We start from the raw sequence: 15,155 nt of genomic DNA, 5'->3' as shown, positions 1-15,155 counted from the left end.
GCCATCCCTTGATGAAGGGTAGAAAGGCTTTCAATGCCAGCCGGATCACTCAGAGCTCCCGCAGGCTGATGTGGAGTCCTGATTCTGCCAGAGACTGGAACGTCAGGTCCCACGACAAAGCCCACATGTGCCAGCGGGCATGTGTCACAAGCAGGATGCAGGAAGCCATGAGGCCCATTAGCCTCAGAGTCAGTCTCAACAAAAACCAGGATAAAGGCTGAAAAATAGGTATCATAGCCTGAATACTCTTTACACTCTTTACTCATCTTTCGGAAAGATAAGCCAACAACTGCACTGTGTCCAGAACAGCTCCGATAAGAGAGGAAGTGTCTGAGAGTCAGGTGTGACTTCGGCATGTTGACAATGAACCCCTGTGAGTGCAGGAGGTCCGCATTAGTCTGGAGGTGGGAGACGACTGCCTGGGGTTAGCCCGCCTTCAATATTCAGTTGTCGAGATAGAGGAAGACTGGTACCCATGATCTCCACAGATGAGCTGCAACCACTGGTACCACCTTGGTGAACAACCAAAGGGCACTGATATGACTAAAATGAAGCATGGCAACTTAAAAGTGCTTGTGGCCTACCATTAACTGCAGGTAACGCCTGTGGGCAGGCAAGATGGGAATGTAGAAGTATGCGTCCTGCAAGTCCTAAGCTACCAACCAGTCTCCTGGGTCGAGGGCAGACAGAACTTGAGCAAGCATAAGCATTTTGAATTTCTCCTTTTTTCAGGAAGAAATTGGGAGGATGGAGGTCCTGGATAGGAAGAAAGCCTATCTATCCTTTTGGCCACCAGAAAGTACCGAAAATAACAACCATGACCTACTTCTACTGTCAGCACCCTCTCTATGGTTCCCTTGGTGAAGGGAGCCACTACTTCCTGGCAGAGCAATGAGAGATGATCCTCCGTCAGCCTGTCACATGTGGGTAGCATGGGTGGTGGGGTAGTCATGAAGAGGAGGGAGTAGCCCCTTCTGACAAACATTCTCAAGTGGTGCAGGTGATGCCATATCCTGCCTCCCACTGGTTGCCCATGATGGCTGGAAGGTGAACTAAGGAGGTTTGGAGGCTGAGGCTGCTGGGGGTGAGGGGGCTGCCCCTACCTCTGGCTGCCTGCGTTGTCTCCGAAGAGACAGGAGCCATCAAATAACATGTCCATAGGAAAAGCTTGGACATCCCCTGAAAAGCCAGTCGTCCTCTGCAAGTGTGGTGTCACATCGGCCATTGACAAAAAACAGCTCTGCCTAGTGAGTCAGTCGTGTTCAACCCACATTGAATCAAGAACTTAGCAGTGTCTCCCCCATCTGCCGTAGCACAGGAGAGTACGGCCCCTGCCTCCTCCAGCACCCTGGGCAGCACCTGTGCAAACAAACCCCAAATTAAATGGGAATAACAGCCCAAAAGGCACGTGGTGTTCATGGATCCTAGTGCCAGACTGGTGGAAGAAACATTTGTTATGCCTAAGGTGTCCAGCCTCTTGTATTCCCTATCCAGTGGGGTGATAGGGAATGCACCAGGATTTACACAGGAAGTAGACCATCTAGCTCTCCATGGCACGGTGTTGGGTGAGGAAACTGGGGTAGGGCAATGGTGGCATGCAGTTGTCCTGTTCACAGGGGCCCCTGTGCAAGGCTTGGTCCAGGCCCGGAGCAGGACATCCATAAGGCTTCATGAAATGGGAGACACGGTTCTGAGGGGTAACTCCTGACTGAAGCACCTCTGTCAAGACAATAGTATTGACTGCCACTGAGGGCAGGCTAAGGTCCAGGTTCCCAGCTGCCCTCCTCACCACATGAGCAAAAGAGGCTCCCTCCTCTATAGCCACTGTAGGAAGAGAGACCAAGCCAGTATCTGGTGAGTCCATTGGCATTCGCCGATTTCTCACACCAGTCCATATTTAGGTCTAGAGGCTGGTATTCTTCAGGGTACAGTGGCCCTCCCAATCTTCCCCAAGTACTCGCCGGTAGGAATAGGGCTCAGGCTCCGGTCTGGAGTGGATGGCTCCAGCCGGCGGGAGTCAGCGTTTGAAGACACCCCTGTGGCTCCCTGTCTGAGTTATGGATCAGAAAGGGGATAGTGCCACCAAAAGGAGTCAGTGGCACCTAAAGCATCGACATTGGGACCAGCATCAGGGAAGGTTGAGGTCGTACAACCGGCGCCGTACTGGATACATCCATGGATCTAAGAGGCCTAAAAAGAACCGGCGGCAGACCCACCGGTGGGGAAATAGTAGGAGCCCCTCCCAAACCACGGAGCCAAAGTGCTCCAGCTGGGACAGGCCACTCAAATATGAGCAGCTTGGCATCATAGAATTCTCAGAGTTGGGGATATTAAGGGAGGCGCAGAGAGGACCCAGGCACAGGCTCAATCCCGGAGCCAGTCCTTGAGAGAGGACGCTCCTTCGTCTCGTCGCATGACTTTGGTGAACAGAGTGAATTTGACGACCTCTTCAACTTTTCTTCTTGTGGGACTTACCAGAGTGAGATGACTGTGACAAAGATTGATGGCTCCGCGACCGATCCCGGGACCTTCTTCTCGACCGGGATTGAGACCATTGCAATGTCACACATCGAGCAGCAAGGAGCTTGAGGGTTCAGTCCATCAAGGCCTTGGGGTGCAGGACACGCCAATTTACGCAGGTCTTGGCGTCATGGTCATGTTCATGACACCAGTGGCAGACGTGGTGCGGGTCCATCAACAACATTTGTCAGTGACAGGTGCAACATGGCTTGAAACCGGCCTTCCTCCTCGACATCCCTGCCATACAATTAAAATTCTTTCACCAGCACAGGCAATACTATTCTAGTCTGATGTAGAAGAGACTAAATAAGAAATTAAACACATATTACTGAAAAAGTGTGTGTCTATATTACCCACTGTGCTTGGCCTTTGACCATATGCAGCAGGACTTGGCCCCCTAGCCTGGTGTCTAGCCTTGATCTCTGTCAATCCCTCATATAGAAATAACAACTATGTACAGTGTTCGGCCATGAATAGGATATGCTGAGCACAAGGTACAACCATGGTCAGCAGACAGTACAGTGCCGCCCCAGTTACCCATTGCCACTGAAAAGTAGTTGAGCAGATCCAAAGACGGTCATAGCAGTCAACTAAGCTGCCACCCACAGGGCACAGGAGTGAGCAGGAGATATCAGGCAACTGAGTAGCTCAAAGTGCCAAGTCAGAAGTCCAGAATCCAGGCCCATCTCAGGGAACAGGGTAAGCAGTGCCAAAATATGGCCAGTTTGTTTCAAAAGAGAATGGGACACAGCACGCAGAGACATATGGTGCATCACGAGCTATATCCACATGTGCATGGCCCTCACATCCCCACATGAACTAGCTCGCCTGAGTCAGCCATGGCGAAGGATTTGAGGATATAAGCTGACTCAAGTCACAAGCTGTGATCGGCATGCATATCTCAAGCCTGGGCCTGAAGGAACAGCACGATTTGGTTATATAATCGTTTGAAAAGTCTTTGCCTTCTCTAGTTTCAGCAGGCCGCACTGATGTACTACCTCTCTGTACGTGCGGGCAAGCAGAAAGTATAAAATGTTTCAACTTTGTAAAATAAGCTCTCGCACTTAGCGACACCAAATACTGTACCAATTTAAGTGTGCAACCTTCCCCTTGCCTTACATTTCTTTCTTAAACATCAGTCCTCTGTGACGCCCCCAGGAGTCCCACACACCTCTCATCTATTTCCTAAACAGCATCCTTCTGATGCCTCTCGTAAACCTTCTCATATGAGGCATCCTCATTCTCACCTCTCTTCGGGAAATGTCCATCAACACCGCAAAGCTGGTCATATGGTGGCACTGACAGCTGACATGAGTTGTATTCCTAAATATAACCTCACAGCCCTTGGCTGACCATCCACCAATGCCAGTCACCCTATGAAAAGGAAAAGACAAATGGATTACTACAATGAGAAGATTCTTACACATCGCAGTACTGAATTAGGGATTCATTTGTTATTAAGGTACAATGCTATTAAAACACTTAAACTGTTTATCTCATTCTGCATCAATATGTAGAAATATTTCTCACTGGTTCATCACCTCAACAGAACTGACAGCTTGTGCAGCATCAGGCTATACACCAAGAAAACTATCTCAAACAAAGATCTATTGTGACAAGTCAATCTCCAGTGTTTGATGTTGGTCTGTACTCTGTCTCATCTGTTATATCAATTATCAGCTTTTTAAACTGTTTGCCAATTGTACAAGTTCTTCAGTCTGGCAAACTCCTATTTTTAGGTATACAATTTTCCTGTCTGGCTGACAAACTTTTCACATTCAGTCACCAATGGGGCGCTTGAACAGCTTCCCACTGACTCTGTATAATGAGTTAGGGTGAAGCGGTGTGTAGTTATTCGTAACCCTTCTTTGCTTCTGCTCCAATAAAATCATAAATGAGATCAACCATGTCTCTTAGTTACAACTGCGATCTGTGGGGTCTTCCAAGAGTCGCCACTGTCTCTTTGTGGTCCACCTATGAGCATCCTAAAACATAATTAGAGCTTCATGTGTTAGTCTAAACTAAAACCTAATAAAAACATGCCTATTCTGCCAGCTAGCGAACACCCATGGCAGCTTAAATAAATGTGTGGAAGAGTCTAAACTCTGAATGGCAGAAAAATGCCTCAAATGCAGTTTTTCAAAAAACACGCAGATAGTCTCCTCCACACCATTTTCCACAAAATATAAAATAATTCTAAACACTCGATGTCCTAAACTTAACAACACAAACACGCCACAAACAAAGGTCGCAGTATAATAGCAGGGCTAGACAATGACACATTCCCTGGTTCAGAAGCGACACAGGTATCATCACCTTTCACTTACGTCTCCTAGGCTGGGGTCTCCATTACATCACTGACCTAGACAATGTGAATGTAACAGTGTCCCAGAAAGGGCCAAAACCATTAACACCAATGTTTTCCACCTAAGACTCCACAAACAAAAAAGTCTCACTTTCAGGAAAATGTTGTAAACATTTGCCTACTCAATTGCAACAAAACAATCAGGACCTACCTCAGGCTTGGATGTTGAAATATGCTTAGAAAGGACTCTGTTTATAGACAACAAAATATCAACAAGCAAGCAATCCCTACCTCAGCTCTGGGCAACAGAAATTAAGGATACAATTAAAGAAAACATTACTTTTCTATATTTGTGGTGCTAGAGCTCCTTTACCACTTCCTCAGACTTGTTGCCTGCATGTGTTACGATCTGCATAGTGCAAAAATAATTTTCAAGTCATGGAGGACTGCACACTGTGGGAGAAGAGCAATTCAGGATTGCGAGCAGTGGGAAGCTGTTTTCTTTTAGTTGGGCCTGATTTCAACTCTCTCCCTCACTACCTTTACTCACATGATAGAGTGGTTCCAGAAGACGCAGATGGGCTTGGAACGCTCCTCGGTTTCCAGGAGACGGAACAAGACGGTGATGGGCTTGTCAAGCGCACGCTGCGTTGGCTCCTCTGTGTCATGGATGTTGATGCTGACCACTGGGGTGTTGATGATGGGGCGCTTTGGAATCCTGTGAGAATGGGATAATTGGAGTGAGGAACAGGCACACTGAGGACCAGGAGAGGGGGCACAAAGATACTGGAGAGGAAACTGAAGTAATTGTCAAAAATAGGTTTCGGATGGGAATGGGAAAAGAGGGAGAATAGATGGATGGAGGTCAGTAAGAGAGAAATTAATTTAAAAAATGAGAAGAAAAAGACGGAAAGCCTGAGGGTTAAGCACATTTGAAGGCTATTGCTCAAAGTAAAGAACAAAGGGTTTGCTTCAATCATCCTCTATATCCTGCTCAAAATATAACTCACAACAATAATTAGAATGATGAAAAATGAAAGCAAGCAGGAGGAGGTAAAATGAAAATGTTGCTAAGATTTGACCCAGCTAGTGCAAGACAAGAAGAGATGGAAGGATTTGCTTTAGAGGCCCAATGTCTTTATTTACTATTAAATGTAAGCAATCTTCAGCTTACGGCAACTTTTTGTAATTCTGTTAAATAACATAACAAAACAAAACCTCTTCTCTCAGGTGGCCAGGGTCATTGATCAAACCAGTGGCTTAGAGACAGGGTTTTGCATATGGCGTAGCTTGCACAGGTTAAAAGAGATTTAAAAAAGTGAAAGGAGTGTGCAAGCGAGAGAGAGGGACATATTTCTAACCCTTGGGTATCTGCTCACTCTATGGCACTAGGAGTCAGTAAATCAAACTATCTTCTGAAGCCATCAAATTTCTTACCTCAGGCTTCTCTTGTCAGTATCATAGTGCTCTGGAAGGAGCCCGGCCAATGTTCGGTAGATGATGACACTTGCAATAGCCTGACCCTCACTCATAGAGGGGTGGCGTCTCTGCCGGTTTACCAAGGCTGGTACCTCGTCAGGCTCCGGCTGCCAGTCTTTAGGCGTGGAGACATCTAAACAGGCAAGATTGAAAGTAGAAGATGTGAAGATATGGTGCAGCACAGGACTAAAAAACATGGCTATTGTGATGGGGAAAATCAGTGGCAGCAGACAGTATTGCAGAAAGGTTTAGATGAATTCACAAATCAACAGGATTTAAGATCAACTGATACAGTTCCTATCTTATTTAAAATGACCCGCACATCTCTCTAAAGTTAGAGTGTGAAAATGATCATTACTCTATAGCTTTATCATGCAAAGCCAAGGGTAGTCCTGCTATTTGTGATGTATCTACTCTGTAGGCCTCAGGGAAGCTTGTGCTGTACTGATTTAAGGGAAGGTTGTGCTGCTCTTCCTGTGTGTGACAAGAGCTTTCATAAAGCATCAATTGATGGGGTGTGAGGGGGTGTGCTTGCACTGCTACTTCCCGAACTGTACCCAAACTGTGAATGAAGAAATATCACCACGTTGCTTTCAATGCTATACTTGATCTAGATATGCATGAATGGAAGCCTGCACTGCTCCAAGGATGCACCTTTAGTGCACATGTGGTATCCGTTCTTTGCATTTGCTACTACGTAACCTGTTTCATGTCGAGCTGACGACTGAAAAACTGCTACGAGCACAGTATTTGCAGTGTGTGAACTTTACACTGCTACAGGCTGTGCTTGATATCTTGTGTGTGAAAAGATGCAGATTGCTATGGCTCATAATGTATGTTCTTTGGTCCCAGTGAAAATCTTGTTGTCTCACTAATACAATAGTAAAATAAGAAAACAGACTTACACTTCACTTCGGTGGGTTTGAAAACAGACTCAGGCAAGATCACAGTGGTTTCCAGGTCTGCAGGCTTCTCTCCACGAAGGGCTTCGTACCTTGGGAGTTTGGCACCCGCAAAGTTCACCTTGTCGAGGCGCACAACAGAAATCACTGAGCACAAGAAACAAAAGCTGAATTAATCATACAAACTAGAAGCATAGCAAAGGTGGGGTATGACTGTGTTCAAATTACTGCAATAGCAGGGAGGATTAAAGTTAATTGGCTGAGCAGTGTACTGTTTTCACTAAAGGGCTTTTAGGGACCAGCAGATTAATACCATGGTGTTCCGTCTGCAAGCCACCAGAATATTGTGGATTAAATCTCGTCTGATAGAGATACTGTATTCTCAATATTGGTTACAAAAATAGCACCCCACTGGAGTTGAGGGAAATTCAACACCCAATGAACAATATTTTTGTAAATTATATTTACAACACAATATTTATGTCAGACAAGATTTTTGATAATGAGATCCTGGTGTAGAACTGTTCTGGCAGAGCTGTGTATATCTTCTGTACTGAACTGCCCAGGATTAAGATGCATTGACTGACCAAGAGCAGAGCTACCAGTACAGCTAATATGAGTCTGTAAAGCACAGGCAAAGCTGGGTGCAGAGTCAGAGTCTTGAAAACACGTTGTGCTGAAGGGCAGAACTGCAGAATACTAGCACAGCTGTGTGTGAGGTCACAGTACTGCAGGATAAGGTAATGCAGCAGGAGAGAGCTAGTGCTTGTTTGTAGAGCTGTTGTTGGCATTCCGAACTGGAGTAGCTGGAGTGTTGCGAGTCAGGACCTAGATACGTTAACAAAGCTGTTTGAGATACGCCAGGGCATCGTTGCCTCAGCAATACCTCCAAGAGATCTTTGCACAGTTCATGATTTGCAGCCTCTCTGACTCCCTCTTTAAAAGTGGAGAAGGAAACTGATAGCATTATATCATTTTTTGGTACAATGGCATTGTAGGAGATTGAGACTGACATCAGCTTACCTATGTTAGGGGTGATGATGGTGAATGGCGAAAGGTAGGTCTTCCTCATGTTCTGCGCTAGGGTGCTGGCATACAACTCATAGTGCTTTAAGAGCTGCACAGTGCCCCCGTCTGTCTGCTGGATCAGATCCCAGTGCCTCTTGTTGCTCGGGTCCAGAATTGCACTGCCTACTTGAATCAGGTTCTGTGGTAAAAAAGAAACCCTGTCCATGACATGACCAAGATGCAATGGATTCTCATTGCCAAACACATCAAGCAAGTCCAGGTCCAGTATTGTCCCTTCAAATTGATTTGCACTACAATTCACCATCTAATGTTTGTGTTAAAATATGCATTACCTAGGAAACACTAAGAAGAGCATACACAAAGTTAAACCATACTTTTCTGAAGCAGACTTCAGAACTGCAGTCCAAGCTCCAATAACTTAACCCTTGGGACTGTTGTAACAGCAGGCTCACAGCTGTTATTAACTTTACTCTGACCCACTAAAGAACATTTCCCATGCCATGGCATGCTTCATCATAAAACTGAGGACAAACCACCATATCTCCAGCAGCCTCCACACAACTGCTACTATTGAAGCTGCAAGGAGGAGGAATGCTTCTATCTTTAATGCCGGAACGATACCAACCCTGGTGCAACAGTGTCCACAACACATTGATCGCAAGAGAAGACCTCAATTCGATTGCTTGTTTCCTGTAAGGGTTTATTGAGCTTGTAAAATAAAGGATCAATATGCCCTCGGAAATACAGGATGGGGAAGAGTTTCACTTGCAGTCTATTACTCTCCACTTACCGAGGAGCCTTCTCCTGAGCTACTCTTCACTGGGAATCAGCAGCTATGGTCATAAGTACACTGGTTCACTAGGGACCAGAGAAGTCACATAAGGGGATGCCATTAAAAAAAGGCCCATCTCTACAGACCCTGCAACTACGTCCCCCTTGAAACAAGATCCCTGCCCCTCTTTCTATACTAAGCCACTAGGAAACACAGCAGGAAAAGAGAAGCATCTAAAAGTTATCCTTTTAAAATGGCAGTGATGAAATTGTCATTGAGGCAGCCTGACGGTAATCCTTCAAGGGAGCACAGTGGTGGAAGCAGACACGGAGAATTAACTCTGGCCAGCTTACCACAGTAATGATGCCCTCACCCCAAGGGCCTCCAATTACCTCAGTGAACTGAATATCCTGCGTTGCAGCCAGCCCAAAACCCTGTTCCAAGCTCTCATGCTCCAGGATCCGCGAGGTCAGCTGATAGGCCACTTTCACATCACTGCCGAAGAAGCTTGCAATGTGCTTTGTGGCATTTCGCAGAAGTAGAGCAGTCTGCTGAGACCTCCCTGTGTCCAACCGAGTATCATTCCGGTTCAATTTCTCCACCTGTTGCATGAAATATAACATGATACCAATATTATTCTGTATGTCCAATGTGAAAAACACAAAACGCTATGCAAACTGGTGCAAAGTGTTAAACTGTGATGTGTGTGCTCTACTTGTATATCCACATGCTTCCCCCTTGCCTCTCATCCTCTGTATCAGGACATTTCACAATGCCCAGTCTCTCTCCACGAACACACATTTTTGCAATTTCCCATAATGCTCTTGGCAGAGAAGGACTCCTCTTCAACCTGCCAGGAAACGGTGAACGCAATGGCAGTGGCTGCTCATTACAGACAATTCAGTACACAAATGTTTTTACTATTCGGATAGAGATCTTAAAGCCCATTAAATGGAGAGAGGTCCTGATTAATGTTATAAGCCTAAGAGTGGTGCTTTCTGTTGGAGAATACATAAACCACAAATAAATCTTTGTTGGAGCCCTCTGATAGCGGAACATTAGTTTTAAGGCTTTTCCTTCACATGTTTTCCTCCACTATTTAGATGTTAGATATGTTCATTCCAATAGACTGATCAAGGCGATGACCTTTGGAATCCTGTTCTTTAACTCATTGCAATCAGGATTCCACAAAATTGCTCTCTTTGCTGCATTTGTGAGAAGCACCCATCTGTATCTTGATGTTATACTTTTATGTACAAACTAACATTATTGAGGGATTCATTCAGCTTTGGATCAGGTCGCCTCTTTGAGACATGTCCATTCTTCAAACATCATCTCCAGAGGAACATAATCCCCACAATGAAATGTTATTGCTCTATGCCTTGCTCTCAAAATGTTTGATCTTTTTTGTAATTAGGATTAAAGCCTAAATAGTACTCTGGAAGCACACCCAGATAACTAATGCGAGGTGCACGCTTCGTCGCGGACAAGAAACCCCACCTACTTTTTAATGAGGGCTGAAACATGTTGACCATCTTTGGATAAAACATACAGTCACACATAGTACTGCTTTTCCACTCTCTAGTTTTAATATACCCAGGATGGCCACGAATAAATTTAACAGGTGTAATCCAGAGGTAGTTTTAACATTCACATTTCACTTCATCACGCCCACGTACACCTCAAAACCTGCTCCACTGTATTCAGGTGTCGCAGCACAGCTGAGTAGCATTCGGCTACTCGGCTGGGACCCGATGATGAAACAAGACACCAACCAGGTTGGTGTGTGAGGGTTTTATTAAAAAACCTTAGAGGTGCCAGAAATTTCCGTTATACACACTCTTTTCTATACACGGCCGTCTAAGTTGGTTTATCATTTATTGTCGGGACGTGGACGGCTGTCCATTGGTCCTAGCTCTCCCTTTTGTTTTTGAAAAAAAGATAACAAATGCAGACAAAGCGGTACCAAGGAGAGACTAATAAGCCTATTTACGAATCAAAAGCCAGCACTTACGAAGGACAATGACACAAGTCAATGACAAATATGGGTGGAGAGTGGGCAGGGTTTCCAGTGCATACTCCAGTACAGCCTCGCAGAGCCAGCGAGCAGCGCATGCGTGCTGCCTGTAAGCTCAACCTAAAAAATAGTAAGTATCTTTATATATGTTTAGGTATCAAAAGAAAAATGTTTAGGTAAGTACATTTTAAAATGGGAATATTTTTCAGTTCAAAAAGTGGACACAGTGGTGCAGGCGATGTCGGGGAAGTCATGAGGAGTCACTCCACAGTAGACTCAGTACCTTGGGGGCCACGCTGACACCACATGCCCACTTTGAGACGGACTGGTGGTTCGGGTGCAGTGGTGCTCGGCAGTGTTGGATTTTGAGGAGCCGGAGTCCCCTTGGTCTTTCTTTAGCTGTCTACAGGATTTAGGGGACAGGTCTGCTGTCCCTCAGGAGGTCTTGCTTGCTGAGCAAAGGCAGTCAGGTCTCATGAGTTTTGGGGACTAAGCAGTTGCAGGACAAGTCAACTTTTGGTGCAACAGGCGAAGGCAGCAGGCAGGCCAGTAGGGTTGGCACCAAGTCAGTTGCTGGGTCTTCTGTTCTTGCAGTGCGACTCTTCCCATCCATCTTCTTTCTTCAGGTCAACAGAATTCCTAAGGATGCCATCACAAAGATGACAACTTTTGAACATGTGTGTCCACCTCAGGTTAGCCCACCATAATGGTGATACTAGCCTGGGGAGGTACGCCTACCTAACTAGCTAATTTTTTCACATATCCAGGTGCCAAAGGGGCTCTGGACAAAGGGGGTAATTTCCTCTCCTGTGAGGGGAGCCAGATGTGCATTCCAATGGTGGCAGCTCTTTGAAACTTGCCGGCCTACGGAGGCTAATCAGCATGTCATCCTGTGGGAGGGGGTGGTACACCCGGTTACCGGACAGGCTTTTGTTTTGGGTCTCCTGAGAGCTAAATGCTCTCACCCTAGGAGGCCAGAACAGTGTCTCGGTGTCAGGCTGGCAGAAACCAGTCAGAAAGTACACCAGAGGCTGGTAGGTTTTCAGGGGAAACCTCTAAGGTGCCCTTTGGGTGCTTGTATTGATAATTCCATCACTGGAATCAGTGTGGGTTTATCAATACGAGATATTTGATACCAAACATCCCCATCTTCAGTGAAGCCATCATATAGCTGGGGAATTCTTATTTTCACCAATGTCCAGCATATGTTTTAAAATGGCTTCTCTGGTTACTTGACAGGCAGTAATAGGACTGACCAGCACACAGGCATATCTGCTCAAGCAGGTATGCCCTTGCATGTAATATTCAGCACCCCGAATTAGGGCTATCAGGCCTTCTGTAGGGGTGACTTACAAATATTACATGCAGTTAGGGAACATGGCATACATGGATGTGTGACATGTCATGTTTTCACTTTTGTCAACACCACGACACGCAGCCTGCAATGGCAGACTTGCATGTGTTTGGTGAGGAGTCCCTTAGGGTGGCACATTTTGTGTTGCGGCCCTTGGGGCACCTCAGGCCTTAGGTACCATGGGTACCATTTACTACTTACAGAGGGTGTTAAAGGTTTTGCCCATTGGTGGAAATAATTGTACGGTTTTGGGAAAGAGCTCTGGCACTGGGGACCTGGTTAGCAGGAACACAGGTCACTTCTAGGCGAAATCACATCAGTTACCAGAAACAAACTGGGGGTGACCATGTGAAAAGGGGCTACTTTCCTACAATGGCCTTAAATTCAACCGTAAGTTACTGAAAAGCAGGAATTCAGCAACCAAAACGCAGCAGGGCTAACTGTTCTATTGTATAATTTCCAGCTCCCAAACAGTTTTACGCATTGTGTCCAGGTGAAAAATTGAGTAATCAGGCAGCACTTGAAACTCCATTACATAATGAGAAACTTCATGAAGCAATGTTTTAGCCAATATTAAGAGATCAAGGTTTCCTGTGGCATGTTGGAATAGCAGTATCAGCTGCTCTTGTGTAATTACTAGGCCAAAATATGCTTTTTTTCTAGAAATACAATACCTGAAAGTGGGCATGGTGGTACCTTTGGGTTTTGTTCGTATCTTGCTCAGTTCTGTTATGAGGATTCATGCTAGTGTTGTCAACATGCCTCCATCTGAGAGAGTGCTGTGCTTCAGCCCACGGATCAGACTTTGGGCACTACTTGAGACCTTGATTCAAGTCATTTGACTAGACAGACCTGGCAAGAGTCCAGATATCTTAAAAACTTTAGCAAAGATTCTTTAGGAAAGTCAATACCAAAAACCTTTCTTCTGAGAGCTCTCACTTTTGAGACTGAACTTGTTAAGCAAAACAATGTGGGCTCTCAAGGAGCTAAACTGTCATTCTAAGCCCTCAAACATACACATGATGTAGCCATCTGTTGAAATTCCAGACATCATTCAAAACAGGGCTCTTTTAATCATGTTTTAACAAATATTCGAGATCATTAGTTGCTTAGAATTCATAACATATTGATGACAAAGTTCTTTCCTTTTAAATGTATCTATTATGCTCTATGTTGCTAGCGCTGTATGAATAGTAAGTCTGAGTGTCAACAGTACCTATAAATCGAAGTCAGTAATGTATCCATATAATCAAGTCTAATCACATAAGAAAATAAATACACCTGGCAAGTTTATGCAGTACAAACAGTCTGCGAATTATTTTCTTCTTAGTCAAGTGGCACACAGGCATATAATATTTCCTTTGCTACAGTATTCTGTTACACCTGAGCTGTGAGATTCAAATACCAGCAGAACGTTGATGATGGTGACAAGAAATCACAGTGCCCACTAAGGTTAAGAATCCTCAGAGAACATGAAAGGCTCATCACTTGCAACGCCACCCGTTATTTGGTGTGGATAAGCTAGGCTGCGGGTCAAAAAAGGAGAGACTACTAACCAAATTCTTGAGCTGGGAGAAGGCCACAGAGCTGCAGTTGAAGAGGCTGGGAGGGAGCCAACCCTTGTGCTCATCACAATGACGGATTGCTGTACCTGAAAAGAAAACAAAGAGGAGCAATCAGCAGGAGTGGCCTTTCATCTGTGGCTCCAGTGTCTGCTTGCGCAATCTACCCTGATCCTATTGGGACCATGCTCGATGCTACCTGTGGGGTCTAGTGTCTACTGCCTATCCACTGTGCCCATGGCCTGTTCTCTTTCACTGGGTCCTTGGGCTATGCTCGACCTGCTTGGTCAGGATTTGCATTCTCTTTCCATTCCATTGAAATCGTTCTCCACTTCCTCAATCTTGTATGTCATGCAGTTGGTGGAACACGATCCTAAGGCAGTTTAGATGCAAACGAACTAGCAGGAGCAATATGGTCTTGTATCATGACCGTGCCCATGAGAGTACATTTTAAAGGAACTCTTCCTAGCTCTACTCTGAAAGCTTTCAATTAGTTTCATTGGCAAGCAATAGTATTTTTGGACTGTCCCTTCCCAATTATGCTGTACACATACATACCAAGATATGGATGCAGAACATGAGGATGGGCGGGATCCTATTTACAAACACCTTAATTTAAGAGATTCCTTATAGTGCAGAGTGCTACTCTAATTATAGCGTCAATCAGGTAATGCAGCTTTGCGCTGAGAATGCTCTTGAAGTGCATTATGCTTCAGAACAGTGTTTACTATGGTAGCCACTTTTTTCAATAGGTTCTACACTCTGTGTGCAGGATTACTTTTTATCAGTTGGGTCCTTGATTTACTCAGCATCAAATACCTTCATACTGGATTTAAAATCTACTCTCCCCTCACTATGCTCAGCCTGTGCACTCATTCATCCCCTGTGCCCTAGTTTATATTTTACTTTCTCGCTGCAAGAGCTATATGGCATCTTCTAGAACCATGAAATACAAAGCAGGCTCTCAGGCCACACTCTAAACTCTATGCCCTGGGTTACAAGGATCTCAAATTAGTCCATGTCATTCTGCCCTAGCTGTTTCTTTGTCTTCTAATATTTGAATTTCTAGTGAGAAAAGTAGAACTAAAACGTATGAGAACATAATGAGAAAACCAACATAAATGCACTACTCGCAACTAATAAGAAACTCTAGGATGTACGGACTATGTCACTGAACTACAGACTGGTTCCTGGGTCTACGCACATTGCGATTCT

The 15,155-nt window shown here is 45.1% G+C and overlaps 1 protein-coding gene across 1 annotated transcript in view; it reads right to left on the bottom strand.

Annotated features, from left to right (window-relative positions):
• LOC147659027 (cadherin EGF LAG seven-pass G-type receptor 2-like) overlaps positions 1 to 15,155 on the bottom strand; it is a gene marked incomplete at its 5' end in the record, with an annotated part of 105,820 nt that overhangs the window by 39,061 nt on the left and 51,604 nt on the right. The window contains 7 exons of the mRNA XM_086952026.1: positions 3,768 to 3,894; positions 5,376 to 5,543; positions 6,263 to 6,437; positions 7,210 to 7,353; positions 8,230 to 8,413; positions 9,400 to 9,609; positions 13,935 to 14,029. Coding sequence (XP_086808152.1) covers positions 3,768 to 3,894; positions 5,376 to 5,543; positions 6,263 to 6,437; positions 7,210 to 7,353; positions 8,230 to 8,413; positions 9,400 to 9,609; positions 13,935 to 14,029 — 1,103 coding nt within the window. The remainder of the gene's footprint in view (positions 1 to 3,767; positions 3,895 to 5,375; positions 5,544 to 6,262; positions 6,438 to 7,209; positions 7,354 to 8,229; positions 8,414 to 9,399; positions 9,610 to 13,934; positions 14,030 to 15,155) is intronic.

The sequence above is a fragment of the Lissotriton vulgaris genome, unplaced genomic scaffold (assembly GCF_964263255.1).
Source record: "Lissotriton vulgaris unplaced genomic scaffold, aLisVul1.2 SCAFFOLD_797, whole genome shotgun sequence".
Lineage (NCBI taxonomy): Eukaryota > Metazoa > Chordata > Amphibia > Caudata > Salamandridae > Lissotriton > Lissotriton vulgaris.
This window is presented reverse-complemented; position numbering and strand designations above follow the sequence as displayed.